Source organism: Pelobates fuscus, chromosome 4, assembly GCF_036172605.1.
Source record: "Pelobates fuscus isolate aPelFus1 chromosome 4, aPelFus1.pri, whole genome shotgun sequence".
NCBI classification, from domain to species: Eukaryota; Metazoa; Chordata; class Amphibia; order Anura; family Pelobatidae; genus Pelobates; species Pelobates fuscus.
In genome coordinates, this window is record NC_086320.1 from 344,833,164 (window position 1) to 344,854,633 (window position 21,470).

Genomic DNA, 21,470 nt, shown 5'->3' on the forward strand with positions numbered 1-21,470 from the left:
GCAAGCACCAAGACACATCATATATTCTTATCATAGTCTGCCAGTCCGACCAACTTCAGATATTGCAGTTAAGTGAAAAATATTTCAATGCACCACTAATGGCCTGTGGAACACCAAGATTCCAGGTTACCAGCTAGCATATATTTAAAATATACAGAATAAACAGTACATTCAGTAGTAGAAATATAAACATGCTTACATTGTTGAATGATGCTAGTTAAATTTTATAACCAGTCAGGAGACAATCTCTCACTTTATGGTATGAAGACTCCAGAGTTACAGTAGAGTTCAGTTATATAATACAGTGTGATCTGTAGATAGACATTTATAAAGGTGGATGATGGTTGCACTCACATGTTTTAGAGCTGTATCAGGCTCTGTATCTTATGTATCTGATCAGGGCCTAGTCAGGCTGTTTAGTTTTTCCAGATTTTAATTTCTTAGTCTGATATGATTTTTTTTTATTATTCATACCCTTAATATATACTGAGATGAAGTATATGACACAATCTATTTATGTTAACTGAGTCTTTTTAATTTATATATGCATTTTATTCAGATTTGTATTTCTCAGCTTAATATTAACTTCACATTGTGTAGAGGATTGATCCTCTCAGGCTATAGACATATGATAAAAATCAATTAACATTTTATTGAGTCTACTTAGAGTTCTTAGTTGTATTTTATTCAGATTCTTAGATTTTTAGTTCACAATTTGATATACATTTTTCTTTACTGCAACCTCTGTCTCTTTGTGGTAGACCCACCAACATAGATCTGCTAATTATTTCAACAATCAATAGACACTATGTGTATGTTAAGTTTATTAGAAATGTTTGATGAGATTTTTTTTTGCATTTAATCTATTCAGTATATTTTATATGTATCTCTTTATTATGTATTCTTTTATTTAGTAACTAAGATATACATGTTTAAACCTTTTTAACCATGAACCTAGCCTAATGGAACACCTTCCACATCTACTTGATCACCAATGGACTTTGGGGACTAGCCCTATATAGGGCACATGTGGAGGGAGGGTTTTTTAGAATGTTTTTTTGCAGCATTGATTGTTATTTTATTTCTATACTTTTGGTCCCTGAGGAAGTTCTTACTGTAAGAACAAAACGCGTAGGACCTTAAATTGTTTTTGTTCATTATATTTAATCGTATCCTTATAATAATAATACTATTATTTTATCTGGAAACTTAAGTTCCTGAATTTGTTCCAGTATTGGACGACATGAAGAGGACAAGAGGTTTTGGCCCAGCAGGGTAGGCACCTTTGAAGCAACATATATACCATCTTGTGAGTGCAGTAATTTTAAGAGCAGGTGTTTCTCCATAGTACCGTCACAATGTAAGCAGGCAGGATTAATGCATGTGGCACAGAGGAGCCCACCCTATAACAATGCCCACCTTTATTAGAAGTGCTACAATGACACAATGTTTGAAATGCAATGACATTACAGAGTCGCTATAATGATGCTCACTATTTCAAAAAGAGCACTTTAATATTGGCAGTTTTTAAACTGAATTATTCTGTTCATTTTTCAACAATATATCCAGTCAAACATGCTTTTATATATCGTTTTCATTTCAGCATTATCTGCTAGGATATTTCCCTATTGGAAACAAATAAATCTGGTTCCTCATAACCATGTACACATGGAGAGATTTCATTAAATTTGCACATAAGTTCACATTTTATCAGAGAACTGTCAAGAGCCGTCTAAAAGCATGAATAATTTGCATTTGCACTTCTGGGATTTGCTGCCACCCTCTGTCTTAAATTAGAGTGGAAATGCATTTATATAGAAGAGAATGTGCTATTCACTCAATGTATGCTCTGCACACTATTATCTTTTGCTAAATCGTGTATTCTGTATTTTTCTATTTTTCCATCCCCCCCCCCCTCTTTATTGGCTCACCCATTCCCTCTTCTTTTCCATTGTAATTGTTATTATATTTTCTTACCTCTTTTTCTATCAGTGCCAACCAGTTCCACTTTCCATGGGTCTAAAATGTTTCATTGGCATTTAAATAATTTTAATTAAAAAAATAATAATTCACAATTGGTGATTTTTTAAAAATAATGATTTAAACCCAACCAAATATTTCACCCTAGATGCTACTTCACACCCCAAATACTGCCCCCAGATAGAGTTCCTTGTTCTACCATGTTTTTATTGATATATAGTATAGAAAAAGTTCCATCAAAGGGAGAACTAAAAACCCATGCTAGAGAGGATTATATAAGGGAGTACGTAATCTATTTGCAAAAACAACCAAATAACAATATAGTGTATGTCAGCTGCCAATAGGCATGTCACACACAGATAAGTGAAAAAAATAATACATCTTTAATAGGGTAACAATAGGAAAAATGTGGTAAGGGGACTTATTAAAAAAATAAATAAAAAAATCTACCACACCGGTTAAAATAGGTTGAGTGTCAGAGAGAAACTAAAATGTCGCAACTTGTATAAGTAATTATATACAATGTACAACAGCCTGATTGTCACCTAGTCATTGTGTACTATTACCAAGACTCAGATGCAAATGTTATTTAGTTGTTTGCCTGGATATATATTGCATCTTCACATTGAAGGAAAACGTGAAAAAGTACTGCCCTGGTGTATATAGACTTCATATGCTGCAGGATTCCCTCAGCTTCAGTTGCTAATGCTAACCTTAAATAATATCATTAAACTCACCACCTACTGTTCCCATATGTGAAACATGTTTTTTAAATTAAATGTTTCTCAACAAAACACATTATAGCGACCATTGCACAATAAGTATTTGGTTAGCTGAACCATCATTTCCTGTTAAAATATTATCAAATAGTTTTGACAAAAACTATGGCTCATCCGGGCATTGTATATTTGGCCCCTATGCTAAGCTTACACAGCAATAATGGACTGTAATACCCTACATCTTCAACCCTAACCTTAAATCTTAACCCTAAATGTCACCCATAACACTAACCTCCTAGTTCAGGGATATGAAACATTTGGCACTCCAGATGTTGTGGACTACATCCCCCATAATGCTCTTGCACCCATAGTGCTGGCAAAGCATCATGGAAGGTGTAGTCCAAAACATCCGGAGTGCCAAATGGTTGCCTGTGACTGGTGTCTAATGTCAAACCTAATTATTATCTGTAACTGTAAATGTAATCTGTGATCCTAACCCTATATAATTATTCCTAACCCAATGGCTCCCTAAAAAACCCAAACTAATTGTAGATTATACTAGCTTTAGTGTAACTATAATCTTAATTTTATTAATGACAGGAGGCGAATATTTGCTTAAGTCTCTCTTTACTAGAACTCCACAGCAGCACATTAACATAGAGAGATAAACACCAAAGACAAAAACATAAGGTATCTATATAAGGCTCCTCCTAAGCCACCATTTCCTCTTTCACGCTGCGACAACGTAACGTACACAACAATGACAATAACTAAATAAAGAAAAATTCACAACATAACGATGAATGTCATCTGGAAAAACTTCGGATAATGGATGAACTTGATCTTTAACCCGCCAAACGGCCGATCCTATGAACTGAAGTCGAACCATTAAACTGAAACGAAATAAACAGAATCGAAAACACTGATTAGTGAACGAAATGTACTGATAAAACATAAATCCCACGATCCAGTACTGATAGAATAAAGACACGAAATCCATACTAATGACCGTCAATACAGTATAACATGCACTTCCCACAACATCACCCCAGACTAACCAACCTAGCCCAGATAAATCAGACAAATCAACAGAAATACAATCAATGCAATCCATCCAAAACAAGGGGGGGAAGAAAACAAATTGGGTGGGAAATATTCGCCTCCTGTCATTAATAAAATTAAGATTATAGTTACACTAAAGCTAGTATAATCTACAATTTTATAGCATGACAGGAGGCTTCATATTTGCTGTTTTAACGCTCCGACAGCAAAGCAAAAGAAGCATGTTCCGACGGTCTAAAGTAAAATAGGCGAAAAAACTCTACACGGGACCAGTCCGCCGAACGCAAAATGTCCTGAAGGGAGGAGCTCGCCAAAAAAGCTCCGGAAGCTGCGGCGCCCCTAACCAAAAGCGCTCCGAAGGTCGCATCCACGCCCGCCAGAGCCAAAAGACATCTTATCCATCGCGCCAGTGCATTCGCTACACGAAGCTTAGGCGAGTCCTAGAAGTAAGGGCATGATACAACCGTCGATTCCGACTTGGTACGTCTAAGCAACTTGACGGAGATCCCCTCTGGAGAAAAACGAGAAAGCGCCGACATCCAAGGCCCGGACATCCGAAACACATCTGAACGAGACCAGACACAACAAGAGGGCAAATTTCGCTGAAAGCTGGCGAAGAGAAAGGTCCTGGTTATCAGGCCAATTCCGAAAGAACGCCAAAACCAAACGCACGTCCCAGAGGGAAGAATACTTGGGCGCCGGAGGGCGCACCAGTCTCATTCCACGCAGGAGCCTGCAGACTAGCGGATCCTGGCCGATGGGGAAAAACTCGAAGCGGGACATGTGCCGTCGAGATAGCTGATCTAACCACGATAACCGAGCGATATGACCGACCCAGGTCAAAGAGATGAGACAAGAAATTCAGCACACTAGATACAGGACCCGTAAAGGGATCGGTATCCCGTTCCAAGCACCAGCGACACCAGGAGCTCCATGTTGAGAGATAACACCTCCTCATCCCAGAGGCCCAGGAATCCCAGAGAAGGCCACTGGCCGACTGCGATAACGCCTCGACATTCCAGGCACCCCTGAAAGAGTCCAGGGTCATCCCGAATATCGCCTTGCTGTTCCAGGCGGATATATGCAGGAGGCACCAGTTCAATCCGGCCTGCACGTCCGAGGCCAGGGAGATCATCTGGTCCTAAGAGGGTCTCTTGCGTAGAGAGTGCGCCTTCAGCCGCTGCATGGCCCTGTAATATAGTGGGCCCGGGTAGAACGCCTGTATCGAGGCCAAGAGGAGACCCACCACGCGAGCCAACCTCCGGAGGGGAGTCCGGTCTTGTCGAAAACACGTCTGATCTCCTTCCGAATGGCCGTTATCTTCGCCACAGGCAGGCGGAGAATGCCGTCTTGCGCAACGACTACGAAACCCAAGAATTCCACCGTCTGCGCAGGCTCCAAGGCCGATTTCTTCAGAATGACCACGAACCCCAGGCATTCCAACGAGGAAAACGCAGAGCGCGTCCGAAATCTGAGCCCGGCAGGGTCCTCGCAAAGATAAGCAAGTCGTCCAGATAGATGACGCAGCGTACGGCCTCTGATTTGAATTGGGTGACCACCGGTTTCAGGAGCTTGGTGAAGCACCAAGGGGCCGAGCTGAGGCCGAAGGGGAGGCATGGGAATTGGTACGGAGAGTCTCTCCATACGAATCAGAGGGGACTGCGACAGGCCCCGTCCACCGGGACGGAGAGGTAAGCGTCTTCTAGGTCCAGTCTCGTGACCCAGTCTACTGGCCAGAGAAGTCATCAAAGAAGGTGAATGCCCTCCATCTTGAAGTGGTTGTATACCACGAAGGCGTTCATTTCTCCTAAATTGATCACTGGACGGAATTCTACAGACTTCTCCCTTACCAGGAGAAAATCGAGCTGACGAAACCCCCCAAATCCGGGGCCTGTAGGACCGCGCCTTTGGCTAGCGGAGCTCGAACTTCCACCTCCAACAAGGGCTGTTGGCCTCTTGTGATGACGGGGATCCTCGGGCATCCAACCTGTGTAGGGGAAGAGTGGAAGTCTGTGACATAACTCCGCACTGTCCCAAGGACCCATACGTCTGAAGGTAACCGTGGGCGGAAGACCTTCCCGATCGAAGACTTCGCTTTATCCCGGGAGGTAAACAGAATAACCTGATTCTGCAGTTCCTCAACGAAAGGCTCCCTGAACAGCAGACCTTTAGCCAGGGGACCCACATCTTCGGCTCCCAAATCCGACAGCTTGTTGTCCATATGGAAGAGTGCCGTCTTCCTGGGTTCCGTGCAAAGGGCCACAGTGGCATTGCCCAGCAGGCAAATGGAACGAAGTGCCCAGTCCCTCATGGTGGCTGGGTCCAGAGCCCTACCTTCTGTGAAGGCCTCGTCTGTTAGGGCCAACATCCGGGGTAACCACCACCCTGTCCGGCAGTACCGGTCTGGGGCATTCCGCCCGCAGCTTCTTGCAGGCCTCACTTCCAAGGGGTCTACGGACCCAGTAGCGCACGAATTGTGCCAAGTGGTCGGGCATTGACTAGTCCGAGGACCTGGGGCGTCGGATAGATTGAGGCTCTAACAGAGGTTCTCCAGTAGTGCCCAAAAGGGTATCGTCCCCCAACATTGTCGTGGGGGCGTCTTCCTCTTCCCAGCGTCCACCGGGACCCTCGCCAAGATCCTCAACCCAAACATCTTCTCCATCTGAGGGAGGCTGGCCTGCCTGCCACACATCCAGCGCGGCCAATGTGGGGGGGTTAAGGAAACCTCCTCCCCTGCGCCCGATAGGCAGTGGCGCCTGGCCGACGAGGTTGTCAACCTCAAACCACGTCACTTCGCCGGAGTCTTGCCCGTCCGGGAGCGTGGTTCAGGGTCTTCACCCTTTCAATAGCGCGTTTGCGCACTTGCCTGCTCTCGCACCTGAGAGTCTGACTCATCTGAGTCTTCTGCCAAATGAGTGGTTCCACACACACCCCTGTCCATATGTGGTTGAGGGAGGGCCCTAGCCAGGGCTTTTTCAACAGATGTGGTCACAGCCGCATTAAGTAAAGCCTGCAAATTCTGCTCCTGTGCAGAGGCGTCCATAAAGTCTGAGTCTATGATACTTGATACCTACAAAGCTAGAAAACAGGTATCATTAGCAGGCAAAAGGGGCAGCACCCCTAGTGTTGGCAGAGGCAAGTAATAATGCATGCAGGCTCAACAAACCGTTATCCAGGGTATGGAGCCACCAGTCCAATAGCATGCATAGTATGGCACAGACAAAGCAGGCCAATCATGGGGCACAGACAAAGCAGGCCAATCAAGGGGCACAGACAAAGCAGGCCAATCAAGGGGCACAGACAAAGCAGGCCAATCAAGGGGCACAGACAAAGCAGGCCAGTATAAGGGTACGGGCGGTACCGACCCAGAGGTATAATGCAGGCGGAAACCTAGATCCTTTTAGACATGTAGTAGAATCTTGACTATTAGGGTGCAGGGTAGAGACGAAGCTGGATCCTTATAGGCAAGGTTCTTCAAGATAGCGAAACACTTTAGTTTTTATATGGTTGTGCCTAATCCATTAGGCCACAAAATACGAGTGCCATGCTCAACCACCCAGATGGGGCCTGAACCCACAATCCCTGGCTTTGGACGCCAGTGCGACCTCCATCAGGCAACTGGGGCTTGATTAGAGCAGTCCTAGTTCAATAAGTGGGTAAGGACACCAGGCAGGGACACCTGCAGGAGGCACGCAGTGCCATGTGGAAGTCAGGAAAACCAGTAAACCGTAAAACCATGTCCATAGAAAAACATGCAGGGCAAGCACACATGCAAAGAATCGAAAACTAAAGTCTATTGCTTAGCTACTTGGGGAGGTGAGGGGGATTGAATCTGCGACCCTCATATATGGGGCATAATTTATGATGCAAGGGCTCACAGAGCTGCCTCACATGGACAGAAAAGAAAGCTGTCACCAAAAAATACGCACCCCCAAACCGCCCAGGAGATGGGGAAACACACTGGACCAACTAGTCACTGTACCTTTAATAAGGCAGTGGCACGCCCGGCAAACAGTGGAGAGCCGCGCACCCGCTGCCCGACCACGCGGTCGCGGGGAGGGTGACCGGGAGCGGAGGCTCCTGCGGCAAATGAGTAGATCCCTGCTCCGTCCCCACTCTGATAACAGTGTTAGCGAGTGAGCGGGGACGCGGGCAGGGTAAAGAACAAAACGGGGATTCCCGCTCGGCGGACGAAGCCGGCGGGCGGGAATCAAAGGCAACACACGAGGGACCGCAGGAGTCTTTCTCCGCGGTCCCGGCGGTCGGCACGGGGAGCGGTCGGAAGACGGCTTCTCGGCGACCACCACGGCCAATAAGCCAGAGGAAACAGAATAAACAATAAAGCCAACAGGGTAAAACAAAACTCCCAAGGAAAAAACAGGCACAAAAGAAATAAACACATGGTAAACTACCAGTAAACTGTATAAATAAACACATGGTAAACTACCAGTAATCTGTAAAAATAAACACATGGCAATCTATCAGTAATCTGTAAAAATAAACACATGGCAATCTATCAGTAATCTGTAAAAATAAACACATGGCAAACTACCAGTAATCTGTATAACTAAACACATGGCAAACTACCAGTAATCTGTATAACTAAACACATGGCAAACTACCAGTAATCTGTATAACTAAACACATGGCAAACTACCAGTAATCTGTATAACTAAACACATGGCAAACTACCAGTAATCTGTATAACTAAACACATGGCAAACTACCAGTAATCTGTATAACTAAACACATGGCAAACTACCAGTAATCTGTATAACTAAACACATGGCAAACTACCAGTAATCTGTATAACTAAACACATGGCAAACTACCAGTAATCTGTATAACTAAACACATGGCAAACTACCAGTAATCTGTATAACTAAACACATGGCAAACTACCAGTAATCTGTATAACTAAACACATGGCAAACTACCAGTAATCTGTATAACTAAACACATGGCAAACTACCAGTAATCTGTATAACTAAAAACATGGCAAACTACCAGTAAACTGTATAACTAAAAACATGGCAAACTACCAGTAATCTGTATAACTAAACACATGGCAAACTACCAGTAATCTGAATAAATAAAACACATGGCAAACGGTCAGTAATCTGTATAAATAAACACATGGCAAACTACCAGTAATCTGTATAACTAAACACATGGTAAACTACCAGTAATCTGTATAACTAAACACATGGCAAACTACCAGTAATCTGTATAAATAAACACATGGCAAACTGTCAGTAATCTGTATAAATAAACACATGGCAAACTACCAGTAATCTGTATAAATAAACACATGGCAAACTACCAGTAATCTGTATAAATAAACACATGGCAAACTACCAGTAATCTGTATAAATAAACACATGGCAAACTACCAGTAATGTGAAGGAAACATTCCCCAAAGAAAATAAAAGAGCCAGAAAGGCACATAAATCTCACAACCAAGCATAGTTCATAACAATCATAAATAAATCACACTAAATCCCAAAGCCACCCACTAGAAGCAGGAGGCAGTGGTACTCTGACTTGTACTGATGCAGAGCAGCAAAGAAAGAGGAAATGGTGGCTTAGGAGGAGCCTTATATAGATACCTTATGTTTTTGTCTTTGGTGTTTATCTCTCTATGTTAATGTGCTGCTGTGGAGTTCTAGTAAAGAGAGACTTAAGCAAATATGAAGCCTCCTGTCATGCTATAAAATTGCAACAATACACCCCATCCTAATTCTAAATACTTACGTAAACATGCTAAACTTGATAAATGTAAGACACCTAACCTAACCCAAAAAATCTCAATTGCTTTCTTTCTACCCCTAATAATAAGTTACAGGGGTACTATAACCTTTTTTTAAAGAGAGGACTTTTCTGCTGCCTGCTGCTCCTCTGTGCCCCATTCTGACGTCACATAGGTCGCGCAGTCCAACCACAGGCTCCTCATTAACAGGGCTGGAATTAGACTAATTGCCAGCTTGGAGTGCTCTGCCTGCCAGGGGAAGATTTTCCCATCTGTTGTCAGCGTGCAGTGGAGGACTGGACAGGAGGGAGAGCCTGGATAGCTAGATGCCACTGGACCCCAGGTAAGTCACCCTCATGTACCAAAAACTATAGAAATAGGGGGGTGGCAAAAAATACACAAATTGTCATCTGTGTGTGTATATGGATTTGTCCAGTGTGTGTATATATATATGTGTGAATCTGTGTGTTTGTATGCTATCTGTGTGTGTATATGTGTCTGTGTGTATATATGTTATCTGTGTGTGTATGTTATCTGTGTGTGTATATGCCTCAGTGTCTATATGTGTGTATTTGTGTGTGCGTATGATTCAGTACACCACTGCTTTCAAATAGCAACAGTACATACAAACACACAATTGCATTCAAATGCCAACACAACACACAAATACATACATTCGCACACACACACACACACACACACACAAAAAAAACATGCTTACAATGCTTACATTCAAACAGAAACACTGCTCACAAATACAGTTCTGCAAGGATGAGCACAGCTGGCAAAGCATCGTGGAAGTTGTACCACAGAGAGGGATCGACCTTTTGTCCATGCTTACATGTGTAGCCCACAAAAAAAACCAACTATTGCACCAGGGCCGTCTCACTCTCTACATTATTTCCACCACTGGTCAGTAGAGTCAGTTTTGTTTGACTCGGCAAGATAATCGGGTAACTAGAGTGGTTTTTCTGTGACTTTGGACAATCCACTCTATTCTGGGATTGTTCCAGTGAAACCAAGATGAGAACCCTTCTAGTAACTAATTATCACAAATCGATGCAGCTATAAGCTCCAAAAATGCTTGAGTGCTGTAAGGTAAATATGGCAAAAGAATCAAAGAATCATTCAATGATTGCACTATAGTGAGTGACTACAAAGCAGATGTTTCTGAGGGCTGTTAAAACAATGGAACTACAACTTCCCACCCCAGCTGTGCCCGCAAGGCCTTGTTGTGCAAGGATTTCTGGGGTACGGTAATTCAATGCTGTCATAGACAGTTAGGGGTGCATTATGATGGGCCGAGTCAAATCCTGGTTTTGGCAAGGCTCACTGTAGAAACGGCAACACCTGGGGATTTTCAGCAAATACAAATAATTCAACTGCATTGAAAAAGGGCTTGTGCCCGAAACGTCTGTTAATAAATAAATTACAGTAGCAGCTGGGTGTGCACAACCAAACTGGATGTGCAGAACTCCATTTCTTTCCTCGTTTGCTGATATACTGTTGGAACTACCGTAGGAGACTCTGCAGCTCAGGTTCCCTTTTTTTTGTACCAAAACTGTGTAAGCAGATGGAGCCTCTACCTCTTCCTATGCATTGCAAATAATTCAAATGCAAATTTAATTTTTTTTTTTTCTTAATTGTGTTCATTAACATTACATAGTTTTTAACACATTATCTATTCTATAATATCATCATTTATCAAAGCCACGTGTCCCACAGGAGTGTGGTTTAGCAGATGTCCATCTTTATTCTCATAAAACCACATGATTGGTTGCAGTTTGATAAAAGTATATGATTTACAGCATTATAAATAAATCATTGTGAGTCCTACCATAAACATTTATTTGTGATTACAGCAGGCCTCATTTGTTTCACCCTTTGCTGAGAGAAAGTAAAATATTGTAAAAAGACAATTCCTGAATGCATTAGTAATAACATGATGTCTATCACTTTGTCTAGAAACATCAAGTGAATAAATTCTATTGCAGATCCACATTAAAGATTTAGCGGGCCAAGGGCAAAGTATAAAGTAATGAATGGTTACTCTCACACACAACTATACCATATGTCAACACAATGCATTTGTATTGAATACAAGGGTACTATGTTAAAGGGACACTATAGTCACCAGAACAACTACAGCTTATTGAATTTGTTCTGGTGAGTAGAATCGTTACCTTCAGGCTTTTTGCTGTAAACATTGTCTTTTCAGAGAAAATGCAGTGTTTACATTACAGCCTAGTGATAACTTCACTGGCCACTCCTCAGATGGCTGTTAGAGATCCTTCCTGGGTCATGGCTGCCTAAAATGCATCCAAACATTCAGTGTCTCCTCCCTCTGCATGCAGACACTGAACTTTCCTCATAGAGATTCATTGATTCAATTCATCTTTATGAGGAGATGCTGATTGGCCAGGGCTGTGTTTGAATCATGCTGGCTCTGCCCCTGATCTGCCTCTTTGTCAGTCTCAGCCAATCCTATGGGGAAGCACTGTGTTGTGATCAGGCTACCACTTCTGATGATGTCAGCAGACAGGTTTTGACTATTTACTATTCTGAGTCAAACAGCATGCAGATTCAGGCTTGAATACAGTAAGATTTTGCTATATTTATGGAGGCATGAGGGGCCCAGGGGGGCTAGATGGTGGGTTTAACATTATAGGGTCAGAAATACATGTTTGTGTTCCTGACCCTTTAGTGATCCTTTAATAAAATGAATAATTCTATCTATTCTATTTACATGTGTACACAACCTATATGTTTAAGTAGCACATATAGAAACAACTCATAAGTCCCCCAAACATAAGCAAAACAACTACATAATTAGAATGTAATATAATGCATTAGTAAATCTTGTTATTACCGGATTGCAGGGTTACATACAAAGTGAGGAAGCCTACAAATGTCAGGATACGATAACCAACTCACAGAACATAGGTCAAAGCCTAAGGAAATAGAAGAGAGCGTATTACTGGTCCTTTGAACGGCCGAGCTAAATCCAGAAAAATAAGACATGGCCGAATCAGCAATAAACCAAAGGTGAGGATAACAGAGGTACGGAAAATCAAGAAAAATAGCCATGGTCATGGTTACAGAAAATACAGAGAGTCAAGGAACAAGCCACGGTCAGTACTAGAAAGTCAGAAAACAGTATATAAATGTGCTGATTGCGAACCAAAATGGAAACCATGACAAGGCAAGGCCTAAGGGGATAAATAGCTATATATACACGTATACACTAATTGGTCCACGTCATCTCTACAATTCCAAAATAATTTTAATGTTGCTGCAGGAATGTGCTGCAAGTCTAATTTGCATAAAAAGATGTGGGCCATAAGCAGGCAGAGTCTTTCATGCTAAAATAGTCAAAAACCGAAAAATCTGTCATGCTGCCAGAATGAGACTGCACCTCCTGATTGAGATTGATACCAACTGTCTGCAGAAGATCACTACAATGCCGCGTCGATCCAGTAGGTGGAGTGACAACAAGCAGGTGAACCATGTATTGAGTATATATTGGAACCTGCAAAGTTAGGATTGGGTTTGTGTACTGGATGTAGTATTTGTGTGAATTAGATGCATGCAGAGTGTGTGTATGTGCAGTAGATGTAGTGTGTGTGTATAGTGAATGCAGAATGTGTGTGTGTGTGTTTGTGTAGTGGATGTTGTGTTTGTGTGTTTAGATGCGGTGTGTATAGTGAATACAGAGTGTGTGTGTAGTGGATGTAGTGTGTGTGTAGTGAATACAGAGTGTGTGGGTGTACACACACACAGAACCCCTTGTACACATCACACACACACACAGCACCCCTCACACACACAGCACCTTCACACACACACTGCACCACACACACTGCACCCCTCACTGCAGTCTGTGTGTATCCAGCAGTCTGTGTATTTAGCAGTCTGTGTGTGTGTGTGCATTTACTATTTAGCAGTCTGTATGTATTCAGCAGTCTGTGTGTGTGTATTCAGCAGCCTGTGTGTATTCAGTAGTCTGTGTGTATTTATCGATAATTTAAATTTTTATTCCCGTGAGTTGCTGTGTAGGTGTGTGATGGAGTGCAGTTTCTATCAGTACATCGTAATAGTTTTCTGTGATGACATATTGGCATGTTTAAAAGATCACAGTGGAAATTGAATGTTCACTTTTTAAACTGTAAGGTATAGCATTTCTGACATTTGAAATGTTTGTTTGAGCACTATATAATAATTGAGAGGTGAAGCATTCCACTGATGAAGTCTTTTGTGTGTAGTAATTAAATGAGCTCCTGAAGCTAAATCAGTACTAGGTTACTAGAATTCTATGAACAACCAATCAGATTAATTATACGAATAATGACAATTATGACAATTTAATATAAACAAATGACAATTTATGATTTTCTCAAAATTAAAAAAAAAATGCTTTAAGAATAGACTTATATTGTATTATTTTGTTTTGATGAACAGATTCTTTTAAAAGGCAGGTTTTATAGAATTTTGTTCTTCACTGTGTGGCTCCTATTAAACCTACAGAGCAACTTAATAACCATATAGTGCCTGTAACACTAGACCTTTTAAACAGTATTGTTTTTAAAAGTTAAAAAAATCTAGACTGCAACACAAGAAGAAGGCCAGGCAAATCAATTTCTATAAAAAGTTAATGAATCAGTGAAAGACCAAGAATGTAGCAAAAGCTTCATTTTATACCGGTAATAAAATTCTGTAAGATTTTTATCACGTTGATGGTTTTGTGGAGCACACTGTTTAATTCACTTCTGCTTTGCAAACATATGGATGCTAAGTGCATTTGTTTTATATTCTATGAATCCAGAATTATTATTTTTTTTTTTTAGTAGCCTTTGTGTATTTATTATCATATAATACTTTTTTTTTTTTACTTTCGGTCTCACAGAAAGCAATAAAGAAGACATGCATATTTCAATTCTTATTCAGCTATTTATTTTATGCAGCGCACAGTGGTGACAATGCATTGCTGAAATTAACGATCCCTAAGACATGCAATACGAATCTTCAGCCTCCGTGCCCAGCAATTTTTGTAACTATACAGTTCTGGACGGAGGGCCCAAGGGTCAAGGGTTATAATTGCCACAGATGAACGTTCCAACTGGCATACCTACCAGTGGAGTTCTGTTAAAAAAAACCCAAAAAAAAAACATAATATTTTTGACAGATTAGTGGTTTAGTCACTTAAATATTGATTGCCTTAAGGATATATTTTTCACCCATATTTTTCCATAGTCCATTAGGAGTTGTGGATATTAATTCCACCGACTACTTCAGTAAACGTTACGTAATAAATACATTGTCCCAGGATACTTTAAGTAGGAGATGTACTGAACAGATAGGTATTACTAAGAACTAATTGATTCAATTCAAGCAAGTGTATTTAAATGATGTTAATAAAGGTTATATTTTAGTTATAGTATCCAACGTCGACTATTTGGTTGTTTGCTTTAGTATATGTGTAATTTGAGGTGAAATCTTCATTGTGGTGTAGCTGTGTTGACATCTTAGCTCACATCTTTTCTTAATACATGCATGAAATGATTTCACAAAAACAAATTGTGGGGCTGTACCCATTGACTCCTGTAATTACCATTACTCTAGGCTGGAGAGTTATGATGCTTAGCGTGTACCTTTAATGGCATCCCAGCACAGGACACACTATATCTCTCATTAGTGCCACGTGTTATATCTGTCACATAAAACATTCTATTTACTTGTATGCATTAAACATGCAGAGCAGCTTGCAGCAGCATCAGTATTCATTGGCTTTAATGTAATGCAATAATTTTTCTTGTAGTATTTTGTCATAATAAACAGTTTTATACGGATCGTATTTTTGGAGCTCCAGCACGCCCTAGAGACCGTGAGTAACATCATTAAGACAAGCTATAGGTTTAATTATTTAGAAAATAAGCAACATAATACCAGGGTTCACATGCTAGTTTAGGGGTTTTTTTTTAATCTAGTGCTGCAAAACATCCTAGGAGTTAAAAGCGAAAAGCCCGCTCGCCCCTTGGAGTACTTTGGCGCAGTGGTGGGCTGCATACATCTTGGCCATTTATGTATGTCTAAATCTCCAATGTTTTACATATATAGTACTTAGTTATGTCTCCTCTTGTTTTGCCTGGTATCTCTTGTCTTGTTTTATTTTGTCTTGTATTCCCAGTTCATATACAGTCCTTTCCTGACCTGCCCTGTCCATGTCCTGTTCGTGTTTCCCTCGTGTATTGTGTACATGTTCTGGGTTCTAATTTCTGACCTGCTCTGGATCTGGGTTCTTCTAGTCTTGTCTTATTTTCTTGTTTGGTGCATGTTCTAGTCTTGCCTTGTTTCTAGTACTGGATACATATCTGCTGCAGAGCCTCCCTATTCAGATCCTGGGAGGTCTGCTTATTATCATCTAGCTCCTGGGATCCGCAGAAGCTGCATCAGGCCTCTGATATATGGCCGCACAAGCCCTGGTGCTCAACATCAGGGGCGTGTGGTTACCCAGCACCAGACCCGATTGTTCATTTCCACGCTGAGACTCCTATCTTCATCATAAAGGACCGCCACCCGTGGTCCTGTAGTATTAATTTCTGTTCCTCCGCATTGATTACTCAAGTTGTATCAGTGCATTTGTTTGCACTTCCTCTGTCACTGGTAAAGAAATCATGATTTAAAAAGGTTTACAAGATTTCCCATTGCCTAATGAATGAAACACATAATATAAACATATTTTTTTGAATTTGTTGCTAAACATCTTTTCCATTCGTGCGCCTGCTATACTAAAAGATAATAAATTAAATCAAACCAAAATGTTTTCAATGGTTTAACCTCCTCCCACATGCTGTTTGATTTGTTGTGCATGGCATTGCAAACAACATTACAGTGAATCCCAGTTAACTTTACCTCTACTGCAGCCCTGGCCCTCACACAGCTGAGAAATGAATTTAAAGTCTAAGTTTATGAGAGTCCCTCTACCTCTCACAGAGGAACTGTAAAATGTATCACCATCCCCCACTGCACACAGTGTATAGGGGTCTGCGGGGATTAATGTGTGCTGGACTCCTGTGATGGAAGGAGAGGTAATCATTCTTGGCTGATTCACTTTAAACATTTTGACACAAAAATCAAGATAAAAATGGCACTGTTAATTATAATGCAGATATAATGTTGCATATTTAAAATAAGCCCAGCAGCAATGCAGAGCATCATTATTACACTAGCAGTGCTGTAATGTGGCAATGTACACGAGTCTGAAAACCCCTTGGCCATAACCCTAAGTCTATCACAATTGCTTTTCATTGACATTGACAATGTTTTAGAGCAGTGTTACTCAATATTTTATGGAGAAGTACTCCTGCAGGTCTGCCTTGAGAAAGTACTTTCTAGTGATTTAAATTCCAATATTTTAGAATAAATATTTTTTAAATAAATATGACATGATTAAAATATATTTTTTTTAATGACCAGTATTTAAACTATTAATATGAAGTGTAAAAGCCACAAAATGAAAATATAATAGTTAGACACAGAGCACACTGCCACACACAGCTACACACAGAGTACATTGACATCCTGACTTCTTCACCTTCCTCCCGTTGGCCTCCTCGATCCCCATTGCTGGTGTGGGAGCTGTGGCGGCCTCATGGTCTTTCCAAGATGGAGGTTGCCATGCAGACTAACCACAAGCATGTCTAGAGATGGTAGGATGGGTAGTGGGTAGCATGGAGGTGGATGTCAGGCATGTGCTAAGTCCCTAAATGTATTTTATGTTCCACATTAGCCCCACTTACAGGGAGGGGGCTTGATCATGTGACAGGGCTACACCTATTTAAACCCAGTGTGTTCCCCCCATCAGTTCTTGGTTGTTCTTGGGCTCCTGCCTAGACTCTCGGTGTTCCTGTATATTTTGCTCCTCACTTATTACCTAATGTTGGATCTCCTGATGCTGACCTTGGCTTATCTCCTGACCTTCTTTCCTGCTGCCTGCCTTGACCTTCGACCCTCCTGACTTCCATTTTGACTTCCTTCTTCAGACATCTCTGCCTTGGATTTATTCTTCAATAAAGCCACCGTGCCACTGTAGTCCCAAAAGGACCCTGTTTCTACCTGTAGGTCTCCCTTGAGGGTCTTGAATGTACGAATGTGCTGTTCCACTGCTACTGAGTTCAACACCACCAACAGACCACTGGTATGTCATTACACTGACAGACACACACCTGTGATGCGTTTCGTCCAAACCACGTGGGCTTCATCTGACGTCAGAAATGCGCATTGGTTCCCATTATATTGTTGCAGCTCTCAATTAACTCCACCTCCTGTTGCCTCTGATTCGATAAATCTTGATATACACAGTTGTTCCCCAAACACATTTCTTATCATTCTCATTTTGACGTTAAATGCTGATTATTACAATAACACTTTAGTTCGTTATAACGTATCGCTTCAATCATTTTTTTGAAATGCTTAGAAACGAGTTTATACAAATTCAATTGTAAAATCCCTGTTTGAATTATCTGGTTATTTTAAAGAAAGTGTTTAGTACCAACATTTAATAAAAGTGGGGAAAAAAACGTATAAATAATAAATAGGAGAGCTTTATTTTTTTCTTTTAATTTATAGCGGTATTCTTGAACAATCGGTGCACAAAATTGCTCCTATGGCCTAGCTCTATGTTTTCACTACACATGCTATGCTTATTTTGCCCATTTTACTTTTTCTTTTCTCTTTTTTTTTTTTTAAAACAAACTCAGCTGTGAATAGGTTAACTGTGATGATATAGGAACCACAAAGCAGTTAACACATTGGCTTCAGGGGATGTGAGTTTGCTGGACACAGAAGAGCCATAAAACAACTTTAGCACAGTAAACATTTATAATAGCATCCTGAATGACAACCTCCGAGAGACAGAGGAGAGGGAAATTGTGAGACATTTAATCCTGACACGACATAGCTGGATCTTACTGGAAACAACAGAAAAATAACAAAAGTTACAGAAGTTATGACATATTTTGTGTTTTTTGTTTTTTCATTGGTAAATGGCAAAGAAAATTCTAATTACAGCCTATGTCTAGCCCACAGCAATATTCACTTACCAGAAAGATACAGTAAGTGCCATTGCATTATCAGATATTGCACAGACTGAAAGGATCCGAGCTATATAAAAAAACAAAAACACTAAAGTAAACGTGCACGTCCCACATTGTTTTTAAAAACAGACTCTAGTCATCAGGCAAATTGCTATGGGGTTCATTCTGTACTGCGTTTAACATATTCCTTTCTTTTTTTATTTATATTTCAATTGATTGCAGTAAATGTATTAAAAAAGAGTATTTGAGGTACATTGCTTGTTCACTGCAGCCTGTTTTCCTCCAAATAATTATAAAATAATAACAAAAATAAGTTATTAAATGTTACGTGTGTAATACTATTACCTACAAGTTTGTTTTCGAACAGGATTCCTGTCAGTAAGCATTTCATTATTATTGTTATTTTATTATTTATATAACGCCAGCAAAATTCCGTAGCGCTGTACAATGGGATTGACCACCTCTACTCCCCTCCTGCACAGCCCCATGTGCATGTTCACTCTCAAGGTGATTTATTTAATTAGTCGCCATGAGACTTTGCAAGGGTGAGGGTTGTCTCTTGATGCTGGTCTTCAATCCCAGGTAACCCCTGCCAACAAGGTGCTGATCCATGCCGTTATCCTCTCTCACCATGACTAGTGCAGTCTGCTTCTTAGTAGCCAGCTGGCCTCATTACAGTATATAATGAATGTAGTGATCAGGTTATTTATCTGTCTACCTCCCCCCTAGATTTAGGGTTAATTTCAAATTCTGGTACTTGCATACAAATCTCTACATAAGCTATATCTCATTCCTATCTAATCTCTGTGATACACGTGTATATCCAGTCAAGGCCCCTATGCTCTGCCGAAGACCTATGTCTATCCTCTGTTTATACTCACATCTCTGACACCCTTCTTCAAGACTTCCCTAGGACTGTCCCATTTTTATGGAACTCCTTTCCCTGCTCTATTAGTCTCTCACTCAGTCTCAGTTCCTTCAAAAAACTATAAAAACTCACTTTTGTAGGAAAGCATATCAATTAGATTATTTTTCTCCCCGCACTTTGGTAACCCATCTTGCTTCCTCTTCTGCAACTGTTTCATCCAAAAAAACTAACCATTCATGGAAAGCTATGCTAGTAATCTACTTCTCCCATACATGAATTACACCCTACCCTCACCTACTGTATCACTTTACCCCACTCCTTCTAGAAAATTTGTTTGAGTAAGGCCCTCAATACTCTCTGCTCCTGTGCGTCCAGCTCTTCTTATTACAAATACTTGTCTGTTAGTCCATCTATTGTACAGCGTTCTGGAATTTGTTGGCGCTTTATAAATAATAATATATGTATATCTTTAGATTGTAAGCTCACTGACTATCTAACGAAGCACTTTATACAAAAGAGCTTCAATGGCTAGATCTCAGCACCCTCTTTAGCTTTTGTATTGGTCTGTGTTTATTGTATTATTTTGTTTTTGTTTTGTTTGAGTGTTCTCTACTAATTGTACAGCGCTACAGAACATGTTGGTGCTTTATAAATATATTTATTTATGTATATATATATATATATATATATATATATATATATATATATATACACACACACACACATCTTTCTGTTAGTCCAATAAAAAGATATTACAATACAATATGTATATACAGTATACACACACACACACACACTCTGTCTGTCATTTTTGGATGAGCACTAGAGACTCTCCATGGAGCTTATGCCTGGTCAGCCCAGAGGGAAGCAGGAATTGCTGGGTTGTACTTTGATCACTAAAGGCTGATGCTTGTTAGAGACAGATGCTGCAGCAGCAGCTCGCTGGCAGGATTCATTCCTCTCAGCCTGTAGCACACAGACATTTATTATCAGGACTTGCTTTTTTGGAGGCGGCAGAATCAGTGTTCCCTCCTGGCTCAACTGCTATAGAGCTCAGACATCTGATGGTCTGACAGTCAGTCAGTGTGAAGGGTCCAGCTGTGCAGGAGGTCCATTCCAGCCATGGTGGTGCACAGACCCAGTGCAAGCTGGCATGGTACAGTATCCCATCAGTGCCAGTCAGATTAGGATACAATGTTGCCATGAGAATACAGTATTTAAATCTACATGTTGTGACAGTGTCACCTCCTGAGCTAGGCTAGCCTGAGGAATGGGGGGCTCAGTCACTCAGCACCCCTGAAGCCTGCTGGACCCCTGAGGACAGGGATAGGGAGGTGTCTCCTGGGAGCACAGAGTGACTAAGGTGAGGAGGAAATAGTACATTGTAGCAGCTGAGGCTGGAGGAGGAGAAATCCTGGGTGGGCTGCCTGCCTGCCTGCTGGAGACAGGAGGGCGGAGGATGTGCTGTGGACGACAGTAAGGAGCAATCTTTGTGATTTGGCTGTTTGGAGACAGGTGGGGGTTCCTGAGAACATGGCAAGAGGGAGGAGGAGGCTGGATGAAGGGAGCACACAGGGTGGAGAGTTTCTGCTGGGCAGATGTCCTCCTGCTACTGGGAAGAAGAGGCTGCACTAGCGATCCAGTGAGTGATCGAGGCTCCCACTACTGCCTCCAGCTCTCTGCTCTCAGGGGCTTGCCCGAGGCATGAGGGGACACAGCATGAAGAAGACTATCTTCCTCCTTATAGGGACCAGTCTGCTCCTCTTCTTCATCACCATCTGGCTGACCATAGGAGAGTCCCCACGGTACAGGTACCCTGGCTGCTTACTGCTAATAAGATGCTTCTTGCGGTTGTTGCATCCACTGGTTAAAGTTGTGTGTGTGCTGTCTGCACTGTGCACTGTCTGTATGGGTTACATTCATGCATGTGCGTATGTTTGTATGAAGGTGTGTACTCAATACATGTATTACTCTAAACGTGGAGAGTTACTATGGTTATT

At 41.3% G+C, this 21,470-nt stretch overlaps 1 protein-coding gene across 2 annotated transcripts in view; it reads left to right on the forward strand.

Moving 5' to 3' along the window:
- Positions 1-20,990: 20,990 nt before the first annotated feature.
- The window catches only part of ST8SIA6 (ST8 alpha-N-acetyl-neuraminide alpha-2,8-sialyltransferase 6), a 115,820-nt gene continuing 115,340 nt past the window's right edge, over positions 20,991-21,470 (forward strand). Inside the window, exon 1 of one of the 2 annotated variants that reach the window (XM_063450778.1) lies at positions 20,991-21,281. In XM_063450778.1, the coding sequence (XP_063306848.1) occupies positions 21,175-21,281 (107 nt within the window). In that variant the 5' untranslated portion in view covers positions 20,991-21,174. The remainder of the gene's footprint in view (positions 21,282-21,470) is intronic. The other variant, XM_063450779.1, reaches the window with a different exon arrangement.